The sequence below is a fragment of the Ceratotherium simum genome, chromosome 28, assembly GCF_057802395.1.
Source record: "Ceratotherium simum simum isolate JZ-2026a chromosome 28, ASM5780239v1, whole genome shotgun sequence".
Classification (NCBI taxonomy): Eukaryota; Metazoa; Chordata; class Mammalia; order Perissodactyla; family Rhinocerotidae; genus Ceratotherium; species Ceratotherium simum.
Window position 1 is genome coordinate 17,774,141 of NC_141927.1, and position 27,409 is coordinate 17,801,549.

The window sequence follows — 27,409 nt, forward strand, 5'->3', positions numbered from 1 at the left end:
CTGGAAACCACACAAAGCTGGCAGGTTTTTTGTTTTGTTTTGTTTTTTATCAACCAGTGTATGGGTGAGAGCAGTATTTCCTAGTATAAAGAAAGTGGTGAGAGTTGCAAGGTGTAATGTGTCCTATATTACTGAGAGGCTGTCCCAGCATGTCTCAGACCACTGGACTGCTAAAATCTTCACTCTTGTATTCTGGAGTGCATGTGTATTGCCAAGTAATCCAATGTGCTTGCTACATTTTGCTTATCTGGTCCAATTAACATAATGTCATCAGTATAGTAGATCGATATAGTAGATCCATGTGATGCTCTGCAGGAAGTCCAAATGATCCCAATCCCTTTAGATTGTATTATGGGTGGGGGTAGGGGGTAGGTGGGGATAAGCCCTGATGCAAGACCATAAATGTCTCAAGCTAATGACACTGTTTCTGCTCCTTCTATATGGTAGGACTGGGCAAGATTGCATTGATGAGACTAGTGGTTGCTTTCCAGGTGCCTGAGGCTGTGTCACTCTGTTCCAGCATCAGCACGGCTGTTGCAATGGGCTCCTACTTGGTAGAGTTCTCAGTAGTCCACTGTCACCTTCTAGGACCTGTCTGGCTTTTTTCAAGGCCTGGGTGGTGAATATAACATAGCCCTGACTGCGATACGTGCTGCATTCCTGGCGCTAACCTCTGCTATTTCCTCCAGGAGGTGATATTGTTTTGATTTACTATTTTGGCTGAGGGCAGGGGCACAGTTTCAGATCCTTCCACTTGTCTTTCCCCACTATAATAGCTCTTACCACTGGCCAAGGGACCAATGTTGGGTTTCTATCAATTACAGAGTATGTCCATTCCAGGTATATATGCAGAGACAGTAGAAATGACCACTTGGCCCCCATACACCTTCACTCTAAGAGGGAAGCTCTGATGACACCCTGGTGACAGGTATAAATGTCAACTAGGACCCTGTGTCCAGTTCTCCAAATGTTTGGATATTTCCTTTTCCCCAGTGCACTACTGATCAAGTAAATGATGCTAGGTCCCTCTGGAGAAAGACTGGCCAAATCATTACCATATGTACTTGCTGTGCTGTTTCAAGTTCATTCCTCCTGGGAACCCAGGCTCTCCTTTAGTGAGGTGTGGAAACTGAGCAGAGGATCATGATTTTTTATTGAGTCAGCTCTTAATCACTCATCTTTAATTTCTTTTGATGTATAGATTGGCTGATACCTTTGCTGACTGCTGCTGTGTTCTTATTAATTATGACCATAGCCCTCTGTGGTTCAAGCAGAAGGCTGCTATTCCAGCTTTGCCATGCATTACAATGATTGTGCCCACCTTGCTTCTGATGGTTAGCTGCTGCCACCTGGGCGCTATTATTTTGACCTCCTGTTACTCCCATTGCTATCACAGAGTCCAGTTCTGTATTGGCATTTCCTACCACTGGCCAAGCCCACAGAGCTGGATGCCTACACTGAGCTTCTCAGAGATGCCCTTCTCACCAGCGAATTTCTTATAGCTTTAGTATACGAAGCTTCCTTCAGGCACTCTCGTGGAGCATAGTTATCTGGTTGGTTTTCTGCCCAATAATGTATCCACTCTAGCATACACGCATTCTGAATCTTTTCATACCTTCTTGCAGCAGTTGCAAAGGAAATTTGAGCTTTCCATCTCACATTTAGTTGGGCTATCACTTTCTTCAAGCTTCCAAGAGCCGTCCTACCAACCAGTTAGCATCATCTCCTTGGTCCTTACCAGAGTGTTCAATGTTCACCTACGAGAACAGGAGAATGTTCTCATATTGATAAACTCTCCTTTTTACAACTTCACGTTTCACTCTCCGTGAACCAGCAACCTCAGGATCCAGCCCAGATGAACTCACCGGCTCTTGCCCACACATGCTGGCTAGGTGCTACAGTTTCTTTGGGATATAGTCTCTTTCCTCTCGTACTATTCGTAGCCCTTCCTTAGCCTACTTATGGTGTGTTTTAACTCTAATTATGGGTCAGGTGGACAAGAGGGAAGATAGGATAAATCCAGAGTGGGGCATTTGTTGTCTTGCAAGGCAGAGGCCTCTGCATTGCCTTCAGGCAACAGGGGAACAACAGGCTTTAACAAGAAGAGTGGACCACTTCTTCATACCTAGAGGGTTTGGGGGAATCTGGGTGTGATAGGCACCTTCTAAAATGGCTTCCAATGATCCCACCCCCTGGTATTCATGTCCTTGTCTAATCACCTACCTTGAGTATCAGCTGGACACAGTGACTTACTTCTGATAAAAAGAAGGCAGCAAAAGTGATGGGATGTCACATTGGAGACTAGATTATAAAAGACAGTGACTTCCTTCTGGTGCACCCACTCCCTCTCAGGTTCTGTTCGCTTGCTCGCTCTCTAGTGACCTACTCTATGAAAAAGGCATGTGTTAGAACTAGGAACTGAAGCAGCCTTCAGATAGAGATAATGACAAACTGAGGCCCTCTGTTCAAACAGCCCACAGAAAGTGAATTCTGTCAACAACCATGAATGAGCTTGGAAGTGGATGTTTCCCCAGTCCATCCTTGAGATGACTGCATACTCAGCTGACACCTAATTGCCCTGTGTGAGAGACTTGAACCCAAAGACCCAGGTTTGACCAGACCAGCCATAGAACAGAATACTAACCCACGGAAACTGTGAGTTAATGTGTTGTTGCTATAAGCATGTAAGTTTAGGGGTAGTGTGTTACATAGCAATAAGTAACTGAGATATTGGGGATTCAAGATTTTTAAGTGCACTAACCTAGACATCCCCATCCAATTTTCCGTGTACCACTCCTTCTGAGTCAGAGTCCTGACCCTGGCGTAGCAGAGCTCTTGAAGCTGAGAATCTTACCTCCTCCGAAGCTCTATACTTTCATAATTAATTCCTGAACCTGATCCTACACTTTTTTCTGCCTTCCAGCTGAAAGAGGTGACAGTCTTGCTATTCTGCTAAGCGGGACCTCTGGTTTTACCTTTTTAATTGGTATTTAACCTTTTATTGTCTTTCTTCAAATTACTGATTGCTCCCGCAACAGTGATCCAATTCTGTATTCCTTATATTACTATTTCCCCATATTTCTTAAACACCTGACACATTGCATCCTCCAGTGCATTCCCTTCCATCAGTAACCCCTTCACATGCACAGTAGGGAGCAACTGCAAAGACTCTGAAGCCCCAAGAAAGCTATGCCTCTAACACCAATTTTAGCTGTGGCTGTTACAGTTAATGAACAAGGAAGAACTTCCCAAAAGAAAACAGCCATCTGTATGCCTTATATCTAAAGAATAGTGTAAGACCTATAAAAATTGCTTAGAATGAGCAACTGACAATTTTCAGAGATTTTATTTTAGTTTCATTTTCCATGCAGGGGTTTTATTCACATGTGTATCTATATTTACTTTTGATCCTTGGTTGAAGTTGCTGCTAGTTCTACATTTGAGGGTGGCTTTTTGTACCCAGACTAAGATCTCTATGCAGGGCTCAGCCCCTGGGGACACGGTTTACGTCCTGCAGAGAAGAGCCGCCTCAAAGGTCCCTAGCTTGCCCATAAGTTTAACGAGACTGGATTATTGCGTGAATGTGAAGCATTTTCTGATAAAATGTATATCTGTACCTACTTCTGTAGAGGGTAAAAAGAGTGCCAAGTCTGTGAAACTTAAATTTGCAGTTCCTATTAAGATTAGTTACGGGAACTGATAAGCACATATATAAATCTAACAAGGGAACTTAAAAAACTCTTGACAAAAAATAAAATTGAACTTCTGTTGTTTAAATTACCCTGATGTTTTAAGAAAAAAACCCCTCTCACAGAAGCTGACGACCCAAATTGTGATGATTTCACACAAGCAAAGACGTACAGCCACTAGTCACAAAAATACAATAATAAATAATACACTAATAAAGCTGAAACATTTCCAAGCTTCGTAAGTAACTAGATAATTATATTTGGATCTAGATTCACCTAATAGTCTTAATTAATATGACTTCTTGAACAATCTTGATATCTTGGGTTGGGTGGAATACAATAACTTTCCCATTAAAATGACAGGAAATATATTTTTTAATTTAACTACTCAAGTAGCAGCAGGGTATTCAGGCACAATTAACAAGTCATTAAGCGAAGAAGAGATGTAATATACTCCCAGGTACGTATTACCCCTTTACAAAATAAACAATTCAAGGTAAATTTGGTTTCCTCTGTAAACTTACTCACCTCCTCACCTCTCCACTCTAATTATTTTAAAGCAAATCCCAGACATCACATCATTTTGCGTGTAAATTCTTCATGATTTATCTCTAAAAGACAGGGCTTTTTATTTTAACTTAATCAAAAAACCATTATCACACCCTTAAAAAAACTAATAATGCCTTAATATTGTGAATATTTAGAAGTTTTTGCATTTTAACTTTGTATTATATAATTTTTTAAAATATAGTTTGTCTCAGATCCATTTGTTACAAGTGGTTGATGTGTCTCTTAAGTCTCTTTTCATCTTTAGGCTCCTCCTACATCTTTTTTTCTTTCGAATATTGTTAGAGAAAGTGGTTTTTTGTCCTATAGATTTTGGTATACTTGGATTTTGCTGGTTGCCTCCTGTGAGGTTAATATGTGCACCTGTTCCCCGTATTTCTTGATAATTTCTAGTTAAATCAGATTCAGCTTTGAGTTTCTGGAAGGGAAGACTACTTCATAGTTGTGTTGTGTATTTTCATCTAGTTGTCTCTTTTTATGATGTTAGCAGCCACACTGCATTTGAATTATGTGTTAGCATGCCCTTCCTACGACACGGTAAGCCCTTTGGAGAGTAAATACTGTATTCAACACTTTATCCCTACTACCTAGCACAGTTTCTGGAAAATAACAGGTGTTCAATAGTTCCTAAATTTTTAGTGAATTCAGGAGTTCATCTTTCAGTCTCAGCTCCCTCACTAACTCTTTGTAGATCATTGGAATGACGCTTAATTTTTAATTCATCTCATTTTCATCATCTGTGAAATGAGGGGATTGACTTGAATATGGCCTCTAAGGTCCCCTCAATGATTCTATGGTCATGCAAAGGTCAAGAATATAAGCTGTCTTCTGACCCCCTTCCCCCAGAGATTGCCAGTTTTCTGTTTAAAACAAATTTTTTTTTTACAGAAACACATTTGTTACATAGTGCAACCAATTTGTATTTGGAATAGAATACAGCTTGTTGGTTGCATATATCAAGCTGGAGCAAATAATGTTCAATTAAATTCAGTTCCCATCCATGATGGAAAAGAACATATAAATATATGATATATGAACACATATGAATAAACTGAGTAGTTTAAATTCTGCTAAGAAAAATGCCCAAAACAGAAAGACAGGACCATAGTCCACAAACAGGTACATATCTTAGGTAATTATCAAACCACTATCCATCCTTAACCAACTTTCATTTAATTCACAACAAATAAGAGAAAAAACAAACTGACTATCTTGAAAATGACAAGAAATCATACTCATCTTTCTATATATACATATAAAACTTTTATTAGAACAAATATATACAAGCAGAGATCCCGTTGAAGTTCATCCTCGGCAGTAACAAGGTACAGATATGGGTAAAAACATACAAATATATTATACCATGGGTTATATTTTTAAAAAGGTAAAAATAAATTGTCTTTTGAAAAAACCGGCTTTGTAGGTTTTTATTTAAATTTATATCCAAACTGCAATAAAATAGCTACAAGTATAAAACAATGTCAGAACTCAAGTTAATATCTTATGTTTAACTATTGTGAATTGTCCAAACAAACATTTATTCTCCAGTTCAATGGTGACAGAGTCAATAAAGATGGCAGAGCTCTCTAGGCAACAGGACTCAAGATTTCTGAGAGATCTGTTGAACACATCATGGAAATAGAAGGTACAATGTACTTTTTTATTCCAAACAAGACTACTTTCTCCACTCTGTTAATAAACCAGATATGCTCCCATCACTCACTGTAAAGGAACAGTTCCATCAGAAATTAGAGCAACAGATTAGCACAAGAAAAGACAGGATCAGACACCTGAAATTTACACAATGTTATAAGCCAATATGACCTCAATAAAATAAATTTTTAAAATAAGACAGGATCAACATCTAATGTCTAAAAGCAATGATAATCAATTGGTTTTGAAATGGGCATGTTAATCCTAGACCTCCTGTAACAGAACACAGAAATGTGTCCTCATAATAAAGGTACTGTTTCCCAGGGATGTAGAATTATTTCATTATTACTAAAACACAGCACAACACCTAAGTAATCTCTTTACTTTTCAAAGCTGTGGAGGTTAGTCATATTCCCTAAGATCATCAACATTAAAGATGAAACCAAATACTGAAATGAATTATTAAAGAATATTGTTTTGCGATATCTATAAAAGAACAACTAACTGGTTTAGATATTTACTTGCCCAAATAGCTTATCAATCTAGAACACATTCAGCACTATATCCAAGAATCTACAGCTCTGATTCTTTGTCATTTTTAATTGAACTGATTAGATGACTTAATAAATTAACACAGATCAATTCAAAAACAGCTGGTCAGTGACATCATAATCATGATATTCAGTGACAAAATAATAAGAAGCCAAATGTCTAATAAAGTTGAATAGAGTTTTATAATAATGTAGCTATTGCTTTAAAATACCATAGTTATAGACATCTGAAAAAGAGCTCTGTCATATAGTTAGCACTTAAGTTGAACGTGCAACTTTTAATAGAGTGACATTTACAATCATGACTATAGCTACCCACTGCCAACAGTGCCAACTGAAAACCTTGTGATGGTGGTTGTGGTTGTGTTGAGGTATTCACTGATTTATTTTCAGCCTTTCGCTGTGTAACAAGTCACTCATCTACTTTCCCCTTTTTGTTCTACTTACTCATTTATAAATAAAACATATCATTAGTTTCCCTACTAGAAATCTTCAACAAGTGAAGGAAAAACGCAATTACTACCTTTGTGGCACTCACTTTCAATAAAACGAAAGTCTGCATTCTTTGTCCACTTGAATACATTCAGCATTTTTATTTAAAATTACCCCCATCCCTGAACCGTATTCTTCAGTTAACATATAACTCTCTATCTGTTCTGTATTTCTCTTAATAAGTAGAATTAGAGACTTGTTCAAAAGGCTGATAGCACATTAGCTCAAAAACTATAGAGGTAACCTCTGAAGAGCATTAAGTTTTCTCAACCACACTGCTTTCCAGACATCTTTCCAAAGGGAAGCAAACATGAAAATGAGTAAGACCTTGAGTAGTGTGCATATCTTGCTGGTAATTCTTTGCTTTTTCAAACAGAGTCTACGTTTATTGGGTTATTGTTGGTCATTAATGGAGAGGGTTTGTATTTAATCCTATCTGCTACATCATTCGAGCTATCTACAAAGAACATCTTGGCTGTACATAGTGAGACTATAATTCTTCTGTACTCCTTCCTGAAATTTTGGTTCAGTAGTCCATATATAACTGCATTGAGGCAGCTGTTGAAATATGCCATATAGTAACTGGCCACAAACAGCCAGTCTGGGATCCTGGGTACCATGCTGGCAGGGTCTGAGGCCACAGCGAGACCAATAAAGTTGAGGGGAGCCCAGCAAATGGCAAACAGTACAAAAACCACAAACATGGTGACAAAGTTCCTGAAATCCTGCGGTTTCAGTTTGGGTTTGTTGTCAGGTTTCACCCTCCGTCTGACCTGAAAAACCAGGATCCATATCCTTAGGTAGCAGAAGATGACTATGATCATAGGAACTATGAAATGGAAAACCACCACAGCTATTGTGTATGCTGAACTGACCGACTGTGCGAACGTACAGGAGTAGATTCTTGGGTCATACTGCAGGGTTCCGACACGCAAGTTGGGGATGATTGCCATGAGGGTCAACAGCCATATCAGGAACACGTAGCAGAGGGAATTCTTGTTACTGTACAGCTTGTCGTACTTGAGACTGTGACAGATGTAGCAGTAGCGGTTAACGGCAATTCCTGTGATATTGAATATTGAGCCAATGACACTCAAGCCCATCAGGAAACCACTAATTTGGCAGTGCAGATATCCCAGGCTCCATCCGTTGTTAAATATAGACGTCAGCACCAACGGGTATGGATAAACAGCCACCACCAGGTCTGCAACTGCTAGGCTCACCACAAACATATTTCCTAAAAGAGAAAGATTTAGAAAATTACAGGTTAATACCAGTTGTTCATGGGTTGCATGAGTTTTCTTTCACAGTTATTCTAAAAAGAGCTGTTTCCACAATTCAGATGACCTGACGTCACAGCTACTACCATATTGTAAATGAAGTGGAGGCTATTTTCACCAGGAAGTGAGCCCACTGTCGTCTGTGTCAAATCAATTCTGCTGTTCACAAATTCCCACATCCCCCAACCAAGGCATATTCCATCTTCAAAACTGTTGTCTTTCAACCTGTTTGGCTTCTCTTGTGCTTTAAAAAATCTTGAGTTCAGTTTATTCATATCACATCTTTTGTTCTGGAATCTTCTACATTACCTGAGAAACCTCATGTTATATTATTTCTCAAGCCAGCCATGATGTCCCTAATTTCCAGGCCTTCTATCCCTCTCTAGTTCTTCAACGGTTCTCAAATGGGCCTCTAACTCCTGTTTGGAGAGTAATGGATCCAATGGATCTTTGTTCATCGCATAATAGTTAACAGAAAAAGGGTTCTGTCATCAGCTGAGTCCGAGGTGGCAGCATGTGCAAAGGCCCTTAGGCAGTAACTGGTGTGGCCAGTTCAAGGAACAGAGAAAGATCTGGCAGTTCCTCAGTAAGTTCAACATGGAATGACCACATGACCCAGCAATTCTACTCCCAGGTATATACTCAAAAGAAGTGAAAATAGGTGTTCATCAACCATCTAGGTTAGAATATTGGCTTTACCCCTTACTAGCTACTAGCCATCTAACTGGGGAAAGTCACAGTATCTCAGAAAACTTCAGTTTCCTCTTCCATAGGATGGGGATAATGATAATACCTTCTTCATAGGGGTTTGGTGAGGATTAAATGAGGCACTCCATGTCTGGTGATGAGCAGTATCTGTCACATGATACGTGCTTGATAAATATTGGTATTCTACAACTCTCTTCCCTCCATCCAAAGGAAAAGGTAGAAATTCTTTTGGATTTTATAAAGAACTTAAGGTACAAAAATTAAACCCCAAATATTCAAATTAAGTGATAATTTTCTATATTAATATAATAACAACACATTTTAAAGTACAAAAAAAGAACTCTAGTCAAATTTTATGAGAAGCTCGGCAAATACGTTCTTTGCTTTAGTGGCTCATTTGCCTTTATTTCTTACAATTCCTTCTGCCTTGAATGGCTCCTCTCTCTAACTTTTAAAATGCTACTCATTTTCCCAAATCCATCTTAAATAGAAATGCCCAAAGACTTTGCTTATTGGCCCAACCACACGGAAGAGCTTCCTCTTTTGAAGCTCCTAAATCACTTATTTATACCACTTCTAATTTAGATTAAATAATAATAAATTCCACTCAACAAAAACTTATTAAGTGCATATAACAGGTGCTGGGAAAACAGGAATGAACAGGCAGGGATCCTATGATCCTCGATCTTAGATAAATAAACAAAATTAAAATAGAGAGAGGGGCTGGCCCCATGGTGTAGTGGTCGAGTTCGGAGCGCTCCGTTTTGGTGGCCTGGGTTTGTGGGTTCAGTTCCCAGGCGCGGCCCTACACCACTTGTCAATCCATGCTGTGGCAGCTACCCACTTACAAAATAGAGGAAGACTGGCACAGATGTTAGCTCAGGGCTAAGCTTCCTCAAGCAAAAAAAGAGGAAGATTGGCAATGGATGTCAGCGTAGGGCAAATTTTCCTCAGCAAAAAAATAACTAAATAATAGAGAGAAGGAAGTACAGCAAGAGTATGTACAGAATTAGAGGCAGCAACGGAGTGAGCTAGACAGAGGTGAGGAAGAACATTCCAGGTGGAGTGACCATATATATTTGCCTTCCATTATATTTATTTGTGACTTGGTTTTCCTATATTTCTATACTGTAGTCCTCTGAGATTATGTCTTCCTCATATTTGTATCCTGAATAGTAGTGAGTTGAGACTTTTGCTCAAATGTTGGATGAAATAAATTAAATTGTCATCTCCCAACATCTGAAATAAAATAGTCTTTGTACTTGAAGTTCTTATTTGATTAATTTTATTCCTCCCTCAAAAAACATTGTAAAGAAGTGAAGCAAAATAGCAGTCATGACTAAAAAAGGCAAGGTTTTGCCACTTCAGATAAATTGTCATAAAAACAACTTCTTTGAAAATTGGATATAGTAGGCCAAATTAAAGCAAGAAAAGCAAATTGATTTTTCCCACAGACCAATTTCAATTACCAATGAAATATTTAAATTCCCAAGTGGGCATATTTTAATAAATATTTAACTCAAAATGTTTAATACTTTAAAAATATGTATAACATATGAAATTTAGCTACAAATTAAACTGTCATCAAAACAGTACATTTTTACCTAGAATGTCATGAAGATAAACTGACCTAATATAGATTTATTTTCCAAAGAGCTTAAAAATAAGACCATAAATGATGTCATAGATTTCTTTCATAGCTTTAATCCGCTGCTCCATTTATTTTATAGTAATTATGCTTCTTTTCTGTTCAAGTAATTACATTAATTAAATCATTAGTTTAATTTTCTTTGAACTAATCCCATTTTACAAGTGTTTGGAGGAAAAAAATTAAGCCATAGACTCTATGCAGATGTGGCTATTAGGTAGCTCAGCTGGAAGCTTTATCACATCTGCTACGTGTGTGTGGAGTGTGTGTGTGTGTGTGTGTGTTGTATGGGGGGAGAACTCCACCAGGTAAGAAATGAATTTGAATGAATTATGAATAATGAAATAATTTAATCATAATTACACACATTATAAGGTCATCTATTCCATCTTAGTGTAACCGTCAACACCAATTTGTACTGGCCCTATCGTATCAATAACAAAATATCAAAGTTATCTTGCAGGAGCAATGAGCAAAAATTGCAAGTCATGTAGCCGGAGCACGTGCAGAAGATGGAAACTTTGTCCTCAGAAGACTTCAAGCTGCGTAGGAACCAAAAGTTCCCTACTACAGAACTCGATGTGATGAAAAAGTGGCGTGGGGAACCTAATGAGCGAGGGGTCGCCTGATTTGTAGCACACTGGACTTATAAGACCCTTACACTCCCACCATCCAATCAGACTCCACCAAGCTAGCATTTTGCATAACCACTCTGTCTTGACATGAGTACAGCCATGTTTGGCTGTTCCATTAACCTATAGCCACCAGCACAAAGAGAAATATAAAAGCTGCTTTCTGCATGGTGGGAACTGGCCCTTCTCCCACAGAGATAGTTGCAACGTGTAAAAATTTCCAGGCCCTTTGGGTGCCGCAGCCTGGGGCAGACTGGCCATCTGTGCCAGGCTGGGATGATAACCAGGGTAAACAAAGCACGTACACAACTGCCGGGCTGGCATGATAGCCAGACGGCTCAGTGCACGTACGCCACTGATAACCATTTGTGCATGAAAACACTGGATGCCTGTTCTGAAAAAAACTCTGTAACTGCTTACTCTGAAAATTATTGATGCTATAAAAAAATACTGGAGACTGAGGCCCAGTGAGAGATCCACCTGTGGAAGGGACACCTTGCCCAGGACCTGTGATTCCTGCCCAGCCGTGTCGATTGACAGGACTCTCCCGGCAGTGGGCGTGGATGTTATGAGTAATTGATTTGTTGTGAAGTAATTGATTTGTTGTGAGTAATTGATCTGATGTGTTCTCTTTTCGGTCAACCCGGTGTTTCTCTTTCCGGTTGATTTGTGTCATTTCTCTTCAGTCGATGTGGATGTTTTCCCTTTCCAGTCGAGCTGATGTTTTTCCCTCTTAATATTTGACCTATTCGGATGTGTTTGCGGACTATCGCCTTTACTCTCCTCTATATAACAAAATATACCTTCAGTCCATTTGTTTGGAGTGGAAAGTTTCTTTTACAGCTCTGATTGAATCCCCCAAACCTCTCATAACACACTCCCACTCCCAACTCCTTAAAAGTCTGTCCCCAGTTCAGCTCAGGGAGATAGATTTGAGCTTTGCCTCCTGTCTCCTTGCTGGTTGGCCACACAACAAAGCTTTCTTTTTTCAAAATCTGGTGCCATAGTATTGGCTTCTCTGTGTGTCAGGCAGCGGACCCTTGCCCAGTACATTAGCTCTGTGTAACTCCAGGTAGATAACAATCTATCTATTTTTACAGATATCCGAGACTCTATACAATCAGCATAACAATACATTCTGACACTTAAAGTAATTTCTGTTAATAGCTAACATTTCCTCCTCTGTTGGATTTAGTACCAGGTCTTACCGTAGAGGAATCATAGACTCATAGGATGTTAAGACTAAGAAGAATATTAGTGATCACCCAGTAAATTCTTACTTTTTAGGGAGGGAAACTGAAAAATATGGAGTTAAATTGGATGAAATCATAAAATTAGTTAGTGCAAGACTGCAACAATGTTATTTGTAATGTTGCTCAGTGTATTTCCCTAAGAACATTCCTGCAGTCAGAAATATACGAGGGTTAGAAACTGGGCCCTCTGGCCAGATTAAAGACACAAATAAACTATAAAATGCAAAGTACATATTCATTCTGGTGAATAAAACCTTAAGTTGTAAGTGAAATGTGATGCATACACGAATAAAGTAAGTTAATAGACAGATAAAAGCTGCTTTGTCTAAACTGCCTCCCTCAGAACCAGTCCCGTGACTTCCCTCTGGGAATGGACAAAGCGAGGTGGCATTGCTTTTCCATTTATCACAAGTATTTCTCTACTTTTTACCATCTCCCCGCACCCCAAGCTATTAACTCCATGAGGGCAGTGCCTGTCTTAGACACCTTTCTCCCCCATCAAACAGGACCTGGCATAGAGTTAGGCCTTTAAAAAAATGTACAGTGGATTTATAGTGTGTCAACTTAGCTAAACTGAAAGGACATTTGCTTGCATAGCTCCAGGTTAGGGCTCCCCACAAGAGATAATTTGCTTGAGATTTAAAGGCCAGAAGTGAAGCAGCAGCCATGTTCTCTCTGCCAGCAGAAAGTCCCTGTAGAGCACCAGGCACTACTGTGGCTCTTTGACTCTTATAGCTGGCCTACGGTGTGGTGAGGGGCAGCAGTGACATTCCCACAGCTTCTCCTGGTCCTGCTGAACTCCACCTTGGCTTGGAGAATGCGAGAGACGGACAGGAGTTCAGTTCATCCTCCTGGGTGCCAGTCCTTCCTCCAAGGTTCTAATCCGCCCTTGCTTCCCCTCTTGACATCCATCTTTCACTCTCAGCTGCCCTATATGTGGACTTTAGGCTTGTGATGGTTAATTCTATGTATCGACTTGACAGGGTCATGGGATGCTCAGACATCTGGTTAAACATTTTTCCTGGACGTGTCTCTGAGGCATTTCCAGGAGAAATTAGCATTTGAGTCAGTAGACTGAATAAAGCAGATCGCCCTTCCCAATGTGGGTGCGCATTATCCAATCCACTGAGGGCTTGAATTAAACAAAAAGTCAGAGGAAGGGAGAAGGAGAACTTGCTCTCTCTGCCTGACCGTTGAGCTAGGACATCAGTCTTCTCCTGCCCTTGGACTGGGACTTACACCATACGTGCTCCTGGTCCTCAGGTCTTCAGATTTGGTCTAGAACTACACCACTGGCCTTCCTGGGTCTCCAGCTTGCAGATGGTAAACTGTGGGACTTCTCAGACTCCATAATCACGTAAGCCAATTTTCATAATAACATAATAAATTTCTTTTATATATATACTATTCATATATTATATATATATATTATTTATATGTATTATCTATATATATCCTACTAGTTCTGCTTCTCTGAAGAACTCTGGCTAATACAAGGTTCCAGCACCAGACACAACCCAACAGTCTCAAACAAATTGTTTAATCAGCCCCCATAATTGCTCTAGTGATTTTGCTTCTCAGATTGATTGGACCCTGACTGATACAGAATTTGGTACTGAAAGTAGACCAAGAAGAACCTTAAGGATGGTTTTTCTATATTGGTTCTGGGCTACCAGAATAGGTTCTCTAAGACGACTAGATTTAAGGGCATTAAAAACCCGATTTCCAGTAGCAAAGGGGACACTGGGAGCTCACGGTATGCAGTGGCAAAAGAGTTACTTCAATTATCTCCCGTCCTCACCTTCCAGGGTGAAGAGCAAGTTGCTGCATTCCTACCACTAAGAGGAAAAAACAAAATATACCTCATGTTGACATGCTACACCAACCCATTTACCAAGTAACCCAAAAAGCAGCCAGTTTTGAGTGGAGCCCAGAACAAGACAAGGCTCTGAAAGCTGTTCCGCCATTTGATTGACTCATCTGATTCCACGGTGTTTGAATTGTTTGTGGTAGGTCTGGAGAATGTCAGGAGATTTTAGCAGGCACATAGAGGTGATTCATAATACAGATCCTTAAGATTTTGCAGCAAATCTATGCTATGCTCTGCAGACAAGTATTCTCCTTTTGAGAAATAGTTTTTGACTTGCTACTTGACCTTAGTAGAATCTGAACACTTGACCACAGACCACCAAGTGACCCTGTGATTTGAAAGGTCCCTCATGGACTAGGTATTGTCTGACCCACCAAATCACAAAGTTAGGCATGCACAGCATCAAACAGAAGTGGTAAATACAAGATCTGGCTCAAGCATGTCCTGAAGGCATAAGTAAGTTCAATGAGTAAGTGGCACAGATGCCCATGGCCCCCATTCCTGCCACATTACCCCTTTCTCTCAACCTGCACCTATGGCCTCATGGGGAGTTCCCTTTGACCAGTTGAATAATGAAGAAGAAACTTCTGGCGTCGTTTACAGATGGTTCTTCATGAAACGCTGGTACCACCCAAAATTGGATGTTGCAGCACTAGAGACCCGATCCAGGGAAAAGGATGAAGGAAAACCCTCCCGGTGAAGAGAACTTTGAATAGAACTTCAGACAGGTTGTTCATTTTGCCTGAAAGGAGAGATGGCCACAGGTACACATCTACATTGACTCATGGGCTGTGGCTACTGGTACAGCTAGATGGTCAAGGACTTGGAAGAAACATGATTGGAAACCTAGTGACACAGGGGTCTGGAGAAGAGGTAAGAACATAGACCTCTCAGAATGGGCACTAATTGTGAAGATACTGTGTCCCATATGAATGTTCACCAAAAGCAGCCCCAGCAGAAGAGGATCTTGATGATGTAAACTGTGGACATAGTTCATCCTTCCTCAGCCACTACTGTCTCTGACTAATGGGCTCAGGAAATTGTCATGAAACAGACATAGAATTACTCATGGGCTCAGCAACATAGACTACTACTCATGAAAAACATGTAATACTTCATCTACAGGCAATCAATAATAGGCAATCAAAAAACTATATTAACTCTATATTAACTCTATTTGGGATAGTAGTCTTTATTTCCTTAGACACGTTCCCCAATCTTGAAGGACTCAGTGAAATCTCAGCTTAAATAAACAAATTAATGGCACTTAACGGCATGTCCATTTAATTAGAGAAGAGCTCTAAATTGCTAAATTCCGAAAGAGAATTCCTGTCATTATTAAAAATGGTACAATCATAGTATTGCCCTATTTATATACTAAAATTAAATAAATGTGAGGAGAAACAAAGAAAGTTAACACTACAAAAGTATAAAATATGAAACTCATAAAGGTAATTTTTAAAAGTTCTAAATTTGATAGTTTTTGATGTATCTAGAGAGTATTTAAAGACCTAAAATTGTTAAATACTGTTCTCTGTCTTAAAAATAAAAATATATTCACCATCACAACTCTACACCAAGAGTATGAAATAACAAAGAATTTATTCTGCTTCCCAAAATGTTACATTTAAAGCACAATGAACTTTAAGGATAGCAATCCACTTAATCCTTGCTAGACTAGTATTGTCCTAAATTAACAAGTGAGGAGACTAAACAAGTAATTTTCCCAAGGTCTCACCCATTGGTGGCAGATCCAGGGTTTTACTCCAATCCATCTGAATGTTCCAGAGGCCACATTCTCCAAAGGGAACATATCACAAAAAATTCAGTCTATAATAGAACTAATTTTCCATAAATAAGGAATGTTTCAAATATAAAATGATATAAAGATTATATATATAAAGTTGTTTTATATATATCATTTTATATATATATAACAACCTTTTTTAAAAACTTATTTGGTAAAAGAATATAATACTTACTACCCGAAAAGATGAGAATAGCTGAAAGTATTCCGAATTCAAACAGAGGAAACAATTAATGGTAAGCTAATAGAATAAATAAAGTAACAAAGGATACAAATGAAATTAAAACTTTTTTTTAAAAAAATGGCAAACAAAACTCTTAAAAGTAAAAACTTAAATTTAAACTAAATCTTAAAATAAAAATTAATTAACTGGGTGAGGTTGGTCAAAAGGCACAAACTTCCAGTTATAAAATAAATAAGTCCTGGCGATGTAATGTACAGCATGGTGACTATGGTTAATAATACTGTATCGCATATTTGAAAGTTGCTAAGAAAGTAGATCTTAAAAGTTCTCATCACAAGAAAAAAAAAATTGTAACTATATATGGTGACAGATGTTAACTAGACTTATTATGGCAATCATTTTGCAATATATACAAATATTAAATCATTACGTTATTGTCTTGACATGAGTACTGCCATGTTTGGCCGCTCCATTGACCTACAGCCACCAGCACAAAAAGAAATACAAAGCTGCTTTCTGTGTGGTGGGAAAATACAAAGCTGCTTTCTGTGTGGTGGGAACTGGCCTTTTCCCGGGAACTGGCATCTCTCCCACGGAGAGAGTTGCAAATTGTAACATTTCAAGGCTCTTGGAGCGTCGTAGCATGTGATGGACTTGCCATCTGTGCCGGGCTAAGACGATAACCAAAGAGAACAATGCACGTACACAACTACTGGGCTGGGACGTTAGCCAGGGGGCTCAGTGCATGTACGCCACTGATAACCATTTGTGCATGGGAACACTAGATGCTTGCTCTGTAAACTCTGTAACTGCTTATATAAACTGCTGGAAACTGAGACCTGGTGAGAGTTCCACCTGTGGAAGGGACACCTTGCCCAGGACGTGTGATCCTTGCCCAGCCGCGTCGATTGACAGGGCTCTCCCGGCAGTGGGGCGTGGATGTTGTGAGTAACTGATTTGATGTGAAGTAATTGATTTGATATGAAGTAATTGATTTGATGTGTTCTCTTTCCGGTCAACCTGGTGTTTCTCTTTCTGGTTGATTTGTGTCATTTCTCTTCAGCCAATGTGGATGTTTTCCCTTTCCAGTCGGGCTGATGTTTTTTCCCTCTTAATATTTGACCTATTCGGATCTGTTTGCAGACTATCGCCTTTACTATCCTCTATATAATAAAATATACCTTCAGTCCATTTGTTTGGAGTGGAAAGTTTCCTTTATGTCTCCGATTGAATCCCCGAACCTCTCATAACAGTTATACACCTGAAACTAATATAATGTTATATGTCAATTATGCCTCAATTTAAAAAAAAAAGAGGAAAAAAAGAATTAAATAAAAGAATTAACTGGAATAGTGTTTCCCTTGCCACAGAACTGTGTCCCAAGCTCTGATATTATCCTAGCCCTGGTATTTAGGAGGCATCCAACAGGTATTTAAATAAAGAAAAGGGCTGGCCCCGTGGCTTAGCGGTTAAGTGCTCGCGCTCCGCTGCTGGCGGCCCGGGTTCGGATCCTGGGCGCGCACCGACACACCACTTCTCTGGCTATGCTGAGGCCGCGTCCCACATACAGCAACTAGAAGGATGTGCAGCTGTGACATACAACTACCTACTGGGGCTTTGGGGGGAAAAAGATAAATAAATAAAATCTTTAAAAAAACAAAATAAATAAATAAATAAATAAATAAATAAAGAAAAAAGGAATGGAGGCATAAAAGATAAAATCACACTGTCCCTTTCAAGATCACAAAAGAAGAGACTTTTGTGTTCCTAAACATGTTAAGAAAATCATAAAAGAGGAAATACTAATTATTAATGACAAATTTTTATCATCTGCCATTTAATAGCTATATGAGAAAACTATTTTTAATTTAAGTGAGCAGCCTGGCACACAAACCTTCTCCAACAGGTGCTTTTTCAGGCTGTACTACTTTCTTCAAAAGATATGGAGTCAATGTATTATTCTCAAATAGCTATGCTTTGTCTCTATTGTTGACCAATTTCTTCGAAGTTCTCTCATTAATTCTGCTTCAGGTGTGGTGTAGCGTTCACACTTCGTATTTATTATCTATTGTTCTCTCATCCACCGTGAGGTAACATCTTTAAAAATTCTCATGACTTCTTTAAGTTCCAGCTACGTTCTACCAACCAACTTTCAAATTTCTCTTAAAAGTTTTTCTGCCATATAAACACGTTTTTCCTCTTATACCTTTGTACTCCATGTCTTATATTTATTTAAAAATAAAAGCACAAAAAATTTCAAAGTGCCTTGATAGAAAGTAATCTCTTTGAAAGTAGGAGCCATGTTTTACACAAGCTTAGCACAGTGTCTCGCACTTTGACAAACCAACAAGAATTTGCTAACCATTTATATTCTGTATAATACTGTAAGTACGCAATAAATATTTATTTAAATGGATATTCAACTCAATCAGCACCAACAGTGCTCAGCATCAAAGCAAGTGAGCATCCTTTTAAGCCATAAGTCTAACAACTCAAATTCACCCCCAAGAGCCTGAATAATATTCAGCACCAAAAAGATTTTTTTTCTTGTTCCTTCTTCTGAGACTAATTCCTTCAATGTGATTGCCAAAAGTGTACAGCTCTGTAGACGAATAAATGTTAGAGCACCTCAACCAGAAAATCCAGAAGTTTATTCCTCATTTGCAGCATTATTAAATTTCACTAAAATTTCTTGAGATATCACATAGAGCCCTCAGGTTTTAGGTCAACTTTAGCCAATCTTTTTGAAAAATGAGACAATTAGGGTGCTGATTAAGAAACTATCTTTTTGAAGGGGAATAAATGATACCCCTTCTATTCTAAAGGAGTAAAGACCTTTCTCTTCACCTCAAATATTCTAATTATTATTTTTAAAAGGTGCTAATAAAGAATGAGCAAAATATGCTCCAGAGACTCTATGGAGATTTAAAATATCTTCCAAGGCACATGTTTTTCAAAGTAGGTGTTTTTAGAAAACAGAACCATCAAATGTTAGTAAGAACAAAAAGCAAGAAGTTTAATCTAGGACTATTTTATCTTTGGTTAACTTTCAAAATTGCCAAGAGAAAAAAATGATTCTGAAAGCTAGCAAAAATAAGCTCTATCTTATCCATGATTAATTTAATGCTGAAAATCTACTTTCTTATGAGATAAATAGCTGGAGGAACCAAAGATCAGATTCAAATTCAATCATGTAGACTCAAATTCAATCATGTATTTAGGAGTCTGAAACCACTGACCTAAGGTTTCCAGGGAATTCTGGGAATTACTTGGGAAAATTTAGGGTTCCATTACAATGCACTACACAGACCAGAAAAAAAATCATAAAACTTTAAATAATGGCTAAGCATGCAAGGGGGAAAAAACTCAATAAAATGTCTTTAAAAGTAAAAAATTGCCTTGAATCAATACTTTCAAATATCATAGGGAGCTGTAGGAGGAAAACGCCAACAGTGCTAACAAGAAACTGATCAGATTGGAGGTTCCATTAAGCATTGACTTTGTTGGCTTGAAACCATTTTCCGAGTCTGTACATATAAGTTAGTGATAACTTTTTGAATGGAAACATACTTAGAGAAAGTTATTGTAGCTTCCAGAGCTGATTCATTTTAAATTAGAGAAGAGAATGGATATTGAAATAATCAGTCTCTCAGAGGTTGGATATTGAAATAATCAGAATCTCAGCCCTACTTGCTGTGGAGAGATAATGTTTATTACGAAAAAAAAAAAATTGAGACATCTGAGAACTTATGTAATTTGCATAATGCCATGAAAGAGAATTAGATCATAAATCGTCAATTTCTGACTGATTTCAATTCTTACCATTCATAGTCTACTCACTTTAAAAAATATACATTTAAAAATAAATAAGCATTTAAAAAATTAAAACAACCTAGGAAGAACTAATCATATACTGTATACTAATAATAACATAATAATACCATTATTTGTATAGTATAACTTCAAAGTGATAGGTGGACGGATGGACGAACGGCTGGATGGATGGATGGATGGGCAGAATCTAAGTCTATCCTCCCAGTATCCCTGTGAAATAAGTACCCCATTGGACAGATGAAGAAACTGAGGCCTAGGGAAATTGAGTAATTAGACTCAAAACATACCACAAATAAAGGAATTGCAGATATAAGACTCTACCTGTATCTTCTGATTTTAATTCCTGTGCTCCCTCCACTGTACCACGCTGGACTGTGTGCTGGGTTAGAAATACTGATCATTTATCTGTGAATTTGGGGTTTCAGTTTTCTTATCTACCTGAGGAGGCTATCATAAGAACAAATAAAACAAAACGTGAGAAAGTGTTTTGAAAGCTGTAAATTGCTCTAAGCGCATACGTACAAAACACTAGACATTCTAAACAAGAAAAGAAGTTCTTTTTCTACTTTATCCACAGAAATCAGACCGAATTAGCTATCTGTGAAAAATGTGACACAAAGTGCAATTCCATCAGTTTCCCATTTTAATTTTCTCAAATTTGAAAAATGTTTCAGACAAATTCATAAGTAAATTTAAAAAAATAAAATTGTAGGGTTAAAAAACTAAATTCCTTTAATAATTGGGGTAGGCTTGATATGGGCGGTATAAAATATTTGTATTTTAAATGGAAATGTTCACCAAAAGATAACCAGCAGTTTTTGCAAAATCAGTTATGGACCAGAACAATAAAAAGAAGGCTTAAGTTTTATCACAGAAGGTTTAGATTTACAAATATTGTTAAGACACCAGATCCGATTGTTAAGGAATATGGTATGTCTGTTCCAATCGCCCATGTCCCAGAAGTTATACTTTTGTTACAATTCTATTTACCTTCTATGTGATGTCCACGGATGTTAAGTACATCGTGGGAAAGCATCGGTTGCAGTGAGAAGAAAATATAAGATGCAAAATGAATCTTCACGGAAAAAAATTCCTGAAAGGATAAAATGACTCAAAAATATGGTGCAAAATGCATTGTTTTTCTTTTTCTTTTGGGATTTGGGCAATTGGTTCATATATGGATATTTTATTTTGTTTTATATTTTTGGATTTAAAGATCCCACAGAACACTGGTTTTTAAATTAGCCAGTAAACCCTGCAACTAGCCACTTCAATGACCTCAGTACAGACATCCTGAATTGATATTGCAGGAATGGTTGTCTGATGCTTTACTTTATAAACGTATAACGTGATGAAGTGTTCATCTTCCATCTGCCTTTGAACACCTAAGTGAGAGTGCTGTGCTCACTTGCTTGAGCCCTGCAGTCCTTCAGCTGTATATTCTCGCAAACAACGGCCTGGCTGGTCGCCTATTTAGGCTGTTCCTCCTGAGTGGTTCCATTTGATGGGGTCATTACAGGCTGAGACGGGTCTGTCTTTCACCGTGGCCAACCAGAGTCATGAAAGTTATAGCTCACCCAGGACTGCTCACTCACATACATTGTCGGTCAGCTCATCACCAGCGTCCCCAGCTCATCCCACCCAAACTCATGAGAACCTGCATACATCCCAGACAACCAATCCACTGTTGATCAACCAGAAAGAGTCCCACCAAAGGAGGAGTCAATTGTTCTGTACAGTTGGTTACTTCATTCTCTTTCAGGAAGAGAAATCTATATAGGAAAGTTTAAAAACTTGTATTATGTTCCCTGGGAAATAAAGCAGGGACCCCAGATGTCATTAAGAGAGATTTCTCTCTAGCAGATAGTGAACCAGATAGTTTAGGACAAGTGGCAAACTTTCATAAGGACACACTTTCCTAGATCTACGATGCCTATGATCCCTGTATATGTATATGTCATTGTGCCCACAATCCTCCCCATTGCTAGTCAATGCATTATAATTTCCAACTTTGCAGTGAGTTTAACAATCACGTAAATCAAATGACACTAGAATTGGAAAGGACTCACAGATCTTGTCCAATCCAATCATTTTACTGATGCGAAAACAGTCCGGAGACATGATGACTTATCTACGACCACTGATCCATTCAGTTAAGAAGCCCCGGAGTCCGGGTTCTGGATCCATTCTGTTTACAGACTCCTTCCACGCTTCCTATAGGATCTGATATGTTTGTCCCCAACATAGGAGCACTCAACTTAGGAGCAGCTGTGTATACTTATACTTGCTTCCACCCCATCCCTGACGCTAAATCCACCCTCTATCATGTCTCGTCCCTGAGCCCTCTCCTGGCATTTCTGAGTTAATAAGGGACATTTCCACCCAGTTCCTTCCACACCACTCTTTCCCATTCCCACAGGACACCCAAAGCTCAGAACTCAGAGTGAGGCGAGTTGCTTTCAGTAGCTCATGAATCTCAGACGACCCATCAATTCTGAGTATCATTTCAGCCACATTGTTGGTTTGAACACTTTTGTGGGCTAGGTAAGAGCCAAAATATCATATAAAATATTCTTTTAAGAAATTCAGGAGTGAACTTCTAGAATATAACATGCTTATAAGTTCAGGGCTATCTTTTTTGCAGATGCACAACAGACACAATTAGGAAGCGGAGATACAAGTGTGACCTCTACTAAGAGATCGAATCTAATTATGGTGATTAAAGAATATTGGAGGCCAAGAAGTAAGAAACAGATATGGGGAAGAAGAAAAGAGAAGGCAAGGGAAGAGAAGGGAAAGGAAGGAAAGAGAAGATAAAAGCTAGAGTACAGTGAACAGGATGGCCAAGGGCTCTATCAAGGTAGCTATGAACACATTCAGTGGGACCTACGCTGCAGTACTGAGGAACTGATGGTGACTGTGGCCCAGGGTAATGGAGAAGGCAGTGAGCCTCAGCCTTCACTGCCTGAGCAATAGACACAAGCCAAGAGTCAAGTTCAACAGAGGCAGCAACCTGCTCGTGGATGGTAAAAGAGAAAAAGTTCAGGTTGGTGGTTTCCAGTACTTAGATTTGGCATAAATTCTAGTTCAAGTTGTGCATAATAACACTACCACAATAATAAGGTAGTATTACCTAACTATTTCAAATAATTCTTGAAGTCATTGAGAAATGATTTCAAGTCATGAAATCATTATTTCATGATATTATCTTATTTCAAATAATTTTCCTTACTTCAAATCATATCTCAAAAGTGATGGTCACATATGTATAGACATATGCAAAAATACATCACTTACATTTTATGCACTTTACTGTGTGTAAGTTATGCCTCAATTTAAAAATAGTATTTTTAAATAGGCATGCCTAAGACCTACAAGCCTCTTAAAAATGGTCCTGGTGCATCCAAGATTTAAAGGCAGATCTGTGAGGCCCAAAGTCCATGTTCTCTTCCTACTCTGTGCAGCTCTCTGAGTGGTAACGCAGGATGCTTATAGATAACATTCAATATAGACCTGAAAGAAACAAGCACAAGAATGGAATAACACAGAGCCAATCATCCAGTCTTAGAGTCATTCTGGGGACATATTTTTTTTTACAATACTGACAGTTTACCCCACTGTGCACCAGATTAAAAAATAATAATAAACTGCTTTAGATAGGTGTCTTTCTAAAATATTATGTCCCTGTCTTCTTAAGCAGAACATACTGTGTGTAATTGGACCTTTCCTTGATGGCTCGGGGTCATAATTAATAATACATTATTGCACTGTGCTGTTTTCAGGAGCAGTTAACGGTGAGCAGAATTATTTGCTTCTTCACAACCTGCCCACAAAAGATTGTGCTTGCTCAGTTTTTCACACCAATAGTGAGTCTATTTCAACCCACGCTGTTTGCCACATGTGCTATCCTATTAAATGTTCTAATCTATGGAGACCCAGGCACTAGCCTCAGAGTTTTGTGGAACTCTAAGGCAGGACAAATTAGCTGTGGGTGAGAGTTCGTTATTTTTGCTTATTTCCATTTATTGGCCATATACCAGCTAGGTTAGATTGCCAGATAATTGAATTTTGAATAGGCAAAGTATTTTGTACTCTTGCTTTATTATTTTTTTAAAGGTTTTATTGAAGTATAACGTACATATAGAAAAGTGCACAAATCATAAATCTATAGTTCAATTATTTTTAACAGACTGAACACACCCTTGTTAGGTGTACCTAGAAAAAAAACCACATAACATTACCTGCTTTATCCTTTTGAAAGTATTTCCATATGCGTCATCTCACTAGGTAATGGCAACAATTGTGTGAGGCTAAAAGATGAGATACTTTCTGTATTTGACAAATGTGGAAAATGAGGGTTTGGTACCTTAACTAATTTCTCAGATCACAAGGTAGACGGCACAGATATTAATCCTAGCATTCCAGAGCAGGCATCTTCCCATGACACTACGAAATTTACTCAGAAGATGCAAATACGGTAGATCAATTCCAGTATCAAATTGTGGACAGACATAAGACCCTAGTGGTCATTTGGAGCCTGTGTCTGCTCTGAATGGCCAGTGTCCCTGACATACGGCTGTTAAACATTTTTAATTTCTTCCCTAGGAAGTCAAATGTCAACACACTCCTGAGGAGAGAAGGGGGTCATAAATAATTATACCAGATTCCAAGAGAAAGCACTAGTTCAAAACTTAAGATGACTTAGCGTTCTTATTTTTTTATCTCATTTCTTCCATTCTGTTCTTTCCATCTTTTCACCCTCAATGCCAACAAAATAAACTTAACTGAAATGGAAGGACTGAAAAACCATAAGAACTTTTAATAGACATCCCCAAATTCATATTTGGATCAGCTATCTCTATCACTGTTTCAAATTACCATCCATTCTAGAAAGCCTCCAATGGTTTTAATTGCAACAGGGGTACAACTAGCTGAATAAAAAGTCCTAATTATAAAAATATGAAAGTTCAAAAGCTACACCGATGAAAACTCACTATGGTCTCCCAGTCAGCTACAAGGATGCAGTATTTTATAGACTGCCCCATCAAAAAGTTGCTTAGCAAACGAACAAAATACAAAGTAGCATGGAAGGAGCACTTTTCATAAGTTCTTTTTTTTAAAAATTGCAAGAGGGCCGGCCCCGTGGCTTAGCGGTTAAGTGCACGCGCTCCGCTACTGGCGGCCCGGGGTTCGGATCCCGGGCGCGCACCCACGCACCGCTTCTCTGGCCATGCTGAGGCCGCGTCCCACATACAGCAACTAGAAGGATGTGCAACTATGACATACAACTATCTACTGGGGCTTTGGGGGTGGAAAAAAAAAAGGAGGAGGATTGGCAATAGATGTTAGCTCAGAGCCGGTCTTCCTCAGCAAAAAGAGGAGGATTAGCATGGATGTTAGCTCAGGGCTGATCTTCCTCACAAAAAAAATAAAATAAAATAAAAATTGCAAGAAATACAATTGTTCCAGGCATGTGAATACCATTTTTTTAAATGAAAGGTTCTGCAGGATCTGAACTTCCCAAGAGCTGCAGTGGTTGAAGTCAATGAAGTAGAGTGCGCTCTCGATTAAACCTGCTCCACCACCTACGGTCGCTAAAACCAATCTGTGTGCTCGGATTGTAAAGTGGGTGACAGTGGCACCCCACTACAGGGCTGCCCCGAGGGTCCAGTTAACAGGCTCTCAGAACCGTGTCTGGCCCACAGAAAGCTGCTTTGATTGCTAGGAGGGAATGAGCCTCTTCTGGAAGGCAGAATTCCTCTAGTTTAAGCCAATCTACGAAGTGAGGTTATTCCACGGACTAACTCAAATTCAATTCATGTTATCAGGTCCTTATTAACTAATTCTTAAACTATGCATTGTCGCAAGCATTATGGAAAGCAAAAAGGAAGCCCTCCCAGAAAGGAGCTAACAAAATTACAGTGTTGACCAACTACCTGGTTGGAACAAAAACAATTGCTTTTGACAAACATGTAAGTGCATAGCTCCCTCCCCTCCCCACCTCCACCTCCAAAAAGTTTGCCTCCAAATAAGGAACTAGGCACCTAATCATCACTTAGAGATCTGAGCGTCCAGTGTCCTGTGGCCAAATCGCCCTCAGGCTCCCACTCATGATAAACCAATTTCAGTTTATTGCTTGGAAGAAAAAGGAAATTTAACTCAAGCGCTAAATTAGCTTTAGTAGTATATTACATGTAAACACACTCTTTACTAACTTGGAGAGATAACAGACACTTTCCAAAGCATGTTTAGGAGCCTACGGTTCTTTTCAAATTGTATGCTAAAAACTGAAAACCACTCCTGACAACAAAACTAAAATCATCGCGCTATCATTTTGCTAGCTTATATATTTTCTCATATTTTAACAAAGTTGGGGAAAATAAATTATATGTAAAACCAAGCAACTGATAAGTTCATTGATCTGATTTGAAACGCCTTCTTGAAGAACTTTCTGCAACCTGTACCCGTGTCTCCCAATCTAATAAACCTCAGAAATTGAAAACTGTACAGTGGGGCTGTCGCCTAAAATAAAGAGAACCTGACTCGGGCAAAGTTTTCTACCCCTTAGAAACTGAAGACGCCTTGCTGTTTTATGCAGAAACATCTTAAATGGGTAGGTTAAAGGAAAAGGAAACCGAGGGGCTTCAGTCTCTGTTAGGAAAAATGACTCCAAATCCCCAGTATTTAAGGAAAAGAACTGAGCTTTTCTTAGGAAAAAGCCACTTGACAGCTGAGGGTGCTGCGTTCTGGAAAGGTGGCCAGGCAAGGGAGAGGCTGCCGTCAGGGGAGAGTTGAGGCTGCACGTCCAGCCCGCCCGGCCCCGGGAGCCCCTACCTGCGTTCCTCAACTTCTTGTTCCGACACACGGCCAGGATGACCAGGAGGTTGCCCAGGATGTCGACCACGATGGTGAAGATGAGGATGCAGGCGAGCGTGGAGGCCAGCCACGAGGGTCGCAGCCACGCGCCCTCCCCGCCGCCGGGCGCGGGGTGAGAGGCGTTGAGCAGCGCGCACCCATTGCCCCTCAAGGTCCCGCCCGGCGCGCCCCAGGGCCACCCGGCCATCGCGCGGGCCCCGCAGGCGCCCTCCGCCCGCCGCCCTGCGAGCGGCCCGAGCGCCGCGCGACCCCGCTCCGCCACTTCTTACGCCTCCTCCGCGCCCCCCGCGCGCCTAGCCTCATCCCAGCGCCCCTTCGCAGCCGCCCCTTCGCAGCCGCCCCGCCGGCTCACCGCCTCCCCGCGG

The 27,409-nt window shown here is 39.4% G+C and overlaps 1 protein-coding gene across 1 annotated transcript; it reads right to left on the bottom strand.

The window, feature by feature from the left end:
- Positions 1–5,545: 5,545 nt before the first annotated feature.
- MTNR1A (melatonin receptor 1A) lies at positions 5,546–27,269 on the bottom strand. Its single transcript, XM_004428772.2, has 2 exons — positions 27,003–27,269; positions 5,546–8,189 (listed from the first exon to the last, which is right to left on the bottom strand). Exons 1-2 carry the CDS (start codon positions 27,229–27,231, stop codon positions 7,321–7,323), a joined length of 1,098 nt encoding a protein of 365 aa, XP_004428829.1. The 5' UTR covers positions 27,232–27,269; the 3' UTR covers positions 5,546–7,320.
- Between the last annotated feature and the right edge of the window lie 140 nt (positions 27,270–27,409).

Bases quoted from the DNA above. Each gene is read 5' to 3' on its own strand.
- MTNR1A (XM_004428772.2), bottom strand. From the start codon at position 27,231: ATGGCCGGGTGGCCCTGGGGCGCGCCGGGCGGGACCTTGAGGGGCAAT. The intron at 8,190-27,002 runs GTAGGGGCTCCC...TTTCTCTTTTAG, and splicing joins CAAGAAGTTGAGGAACGCAG to GAAATATGTTTGTGGTGAGC.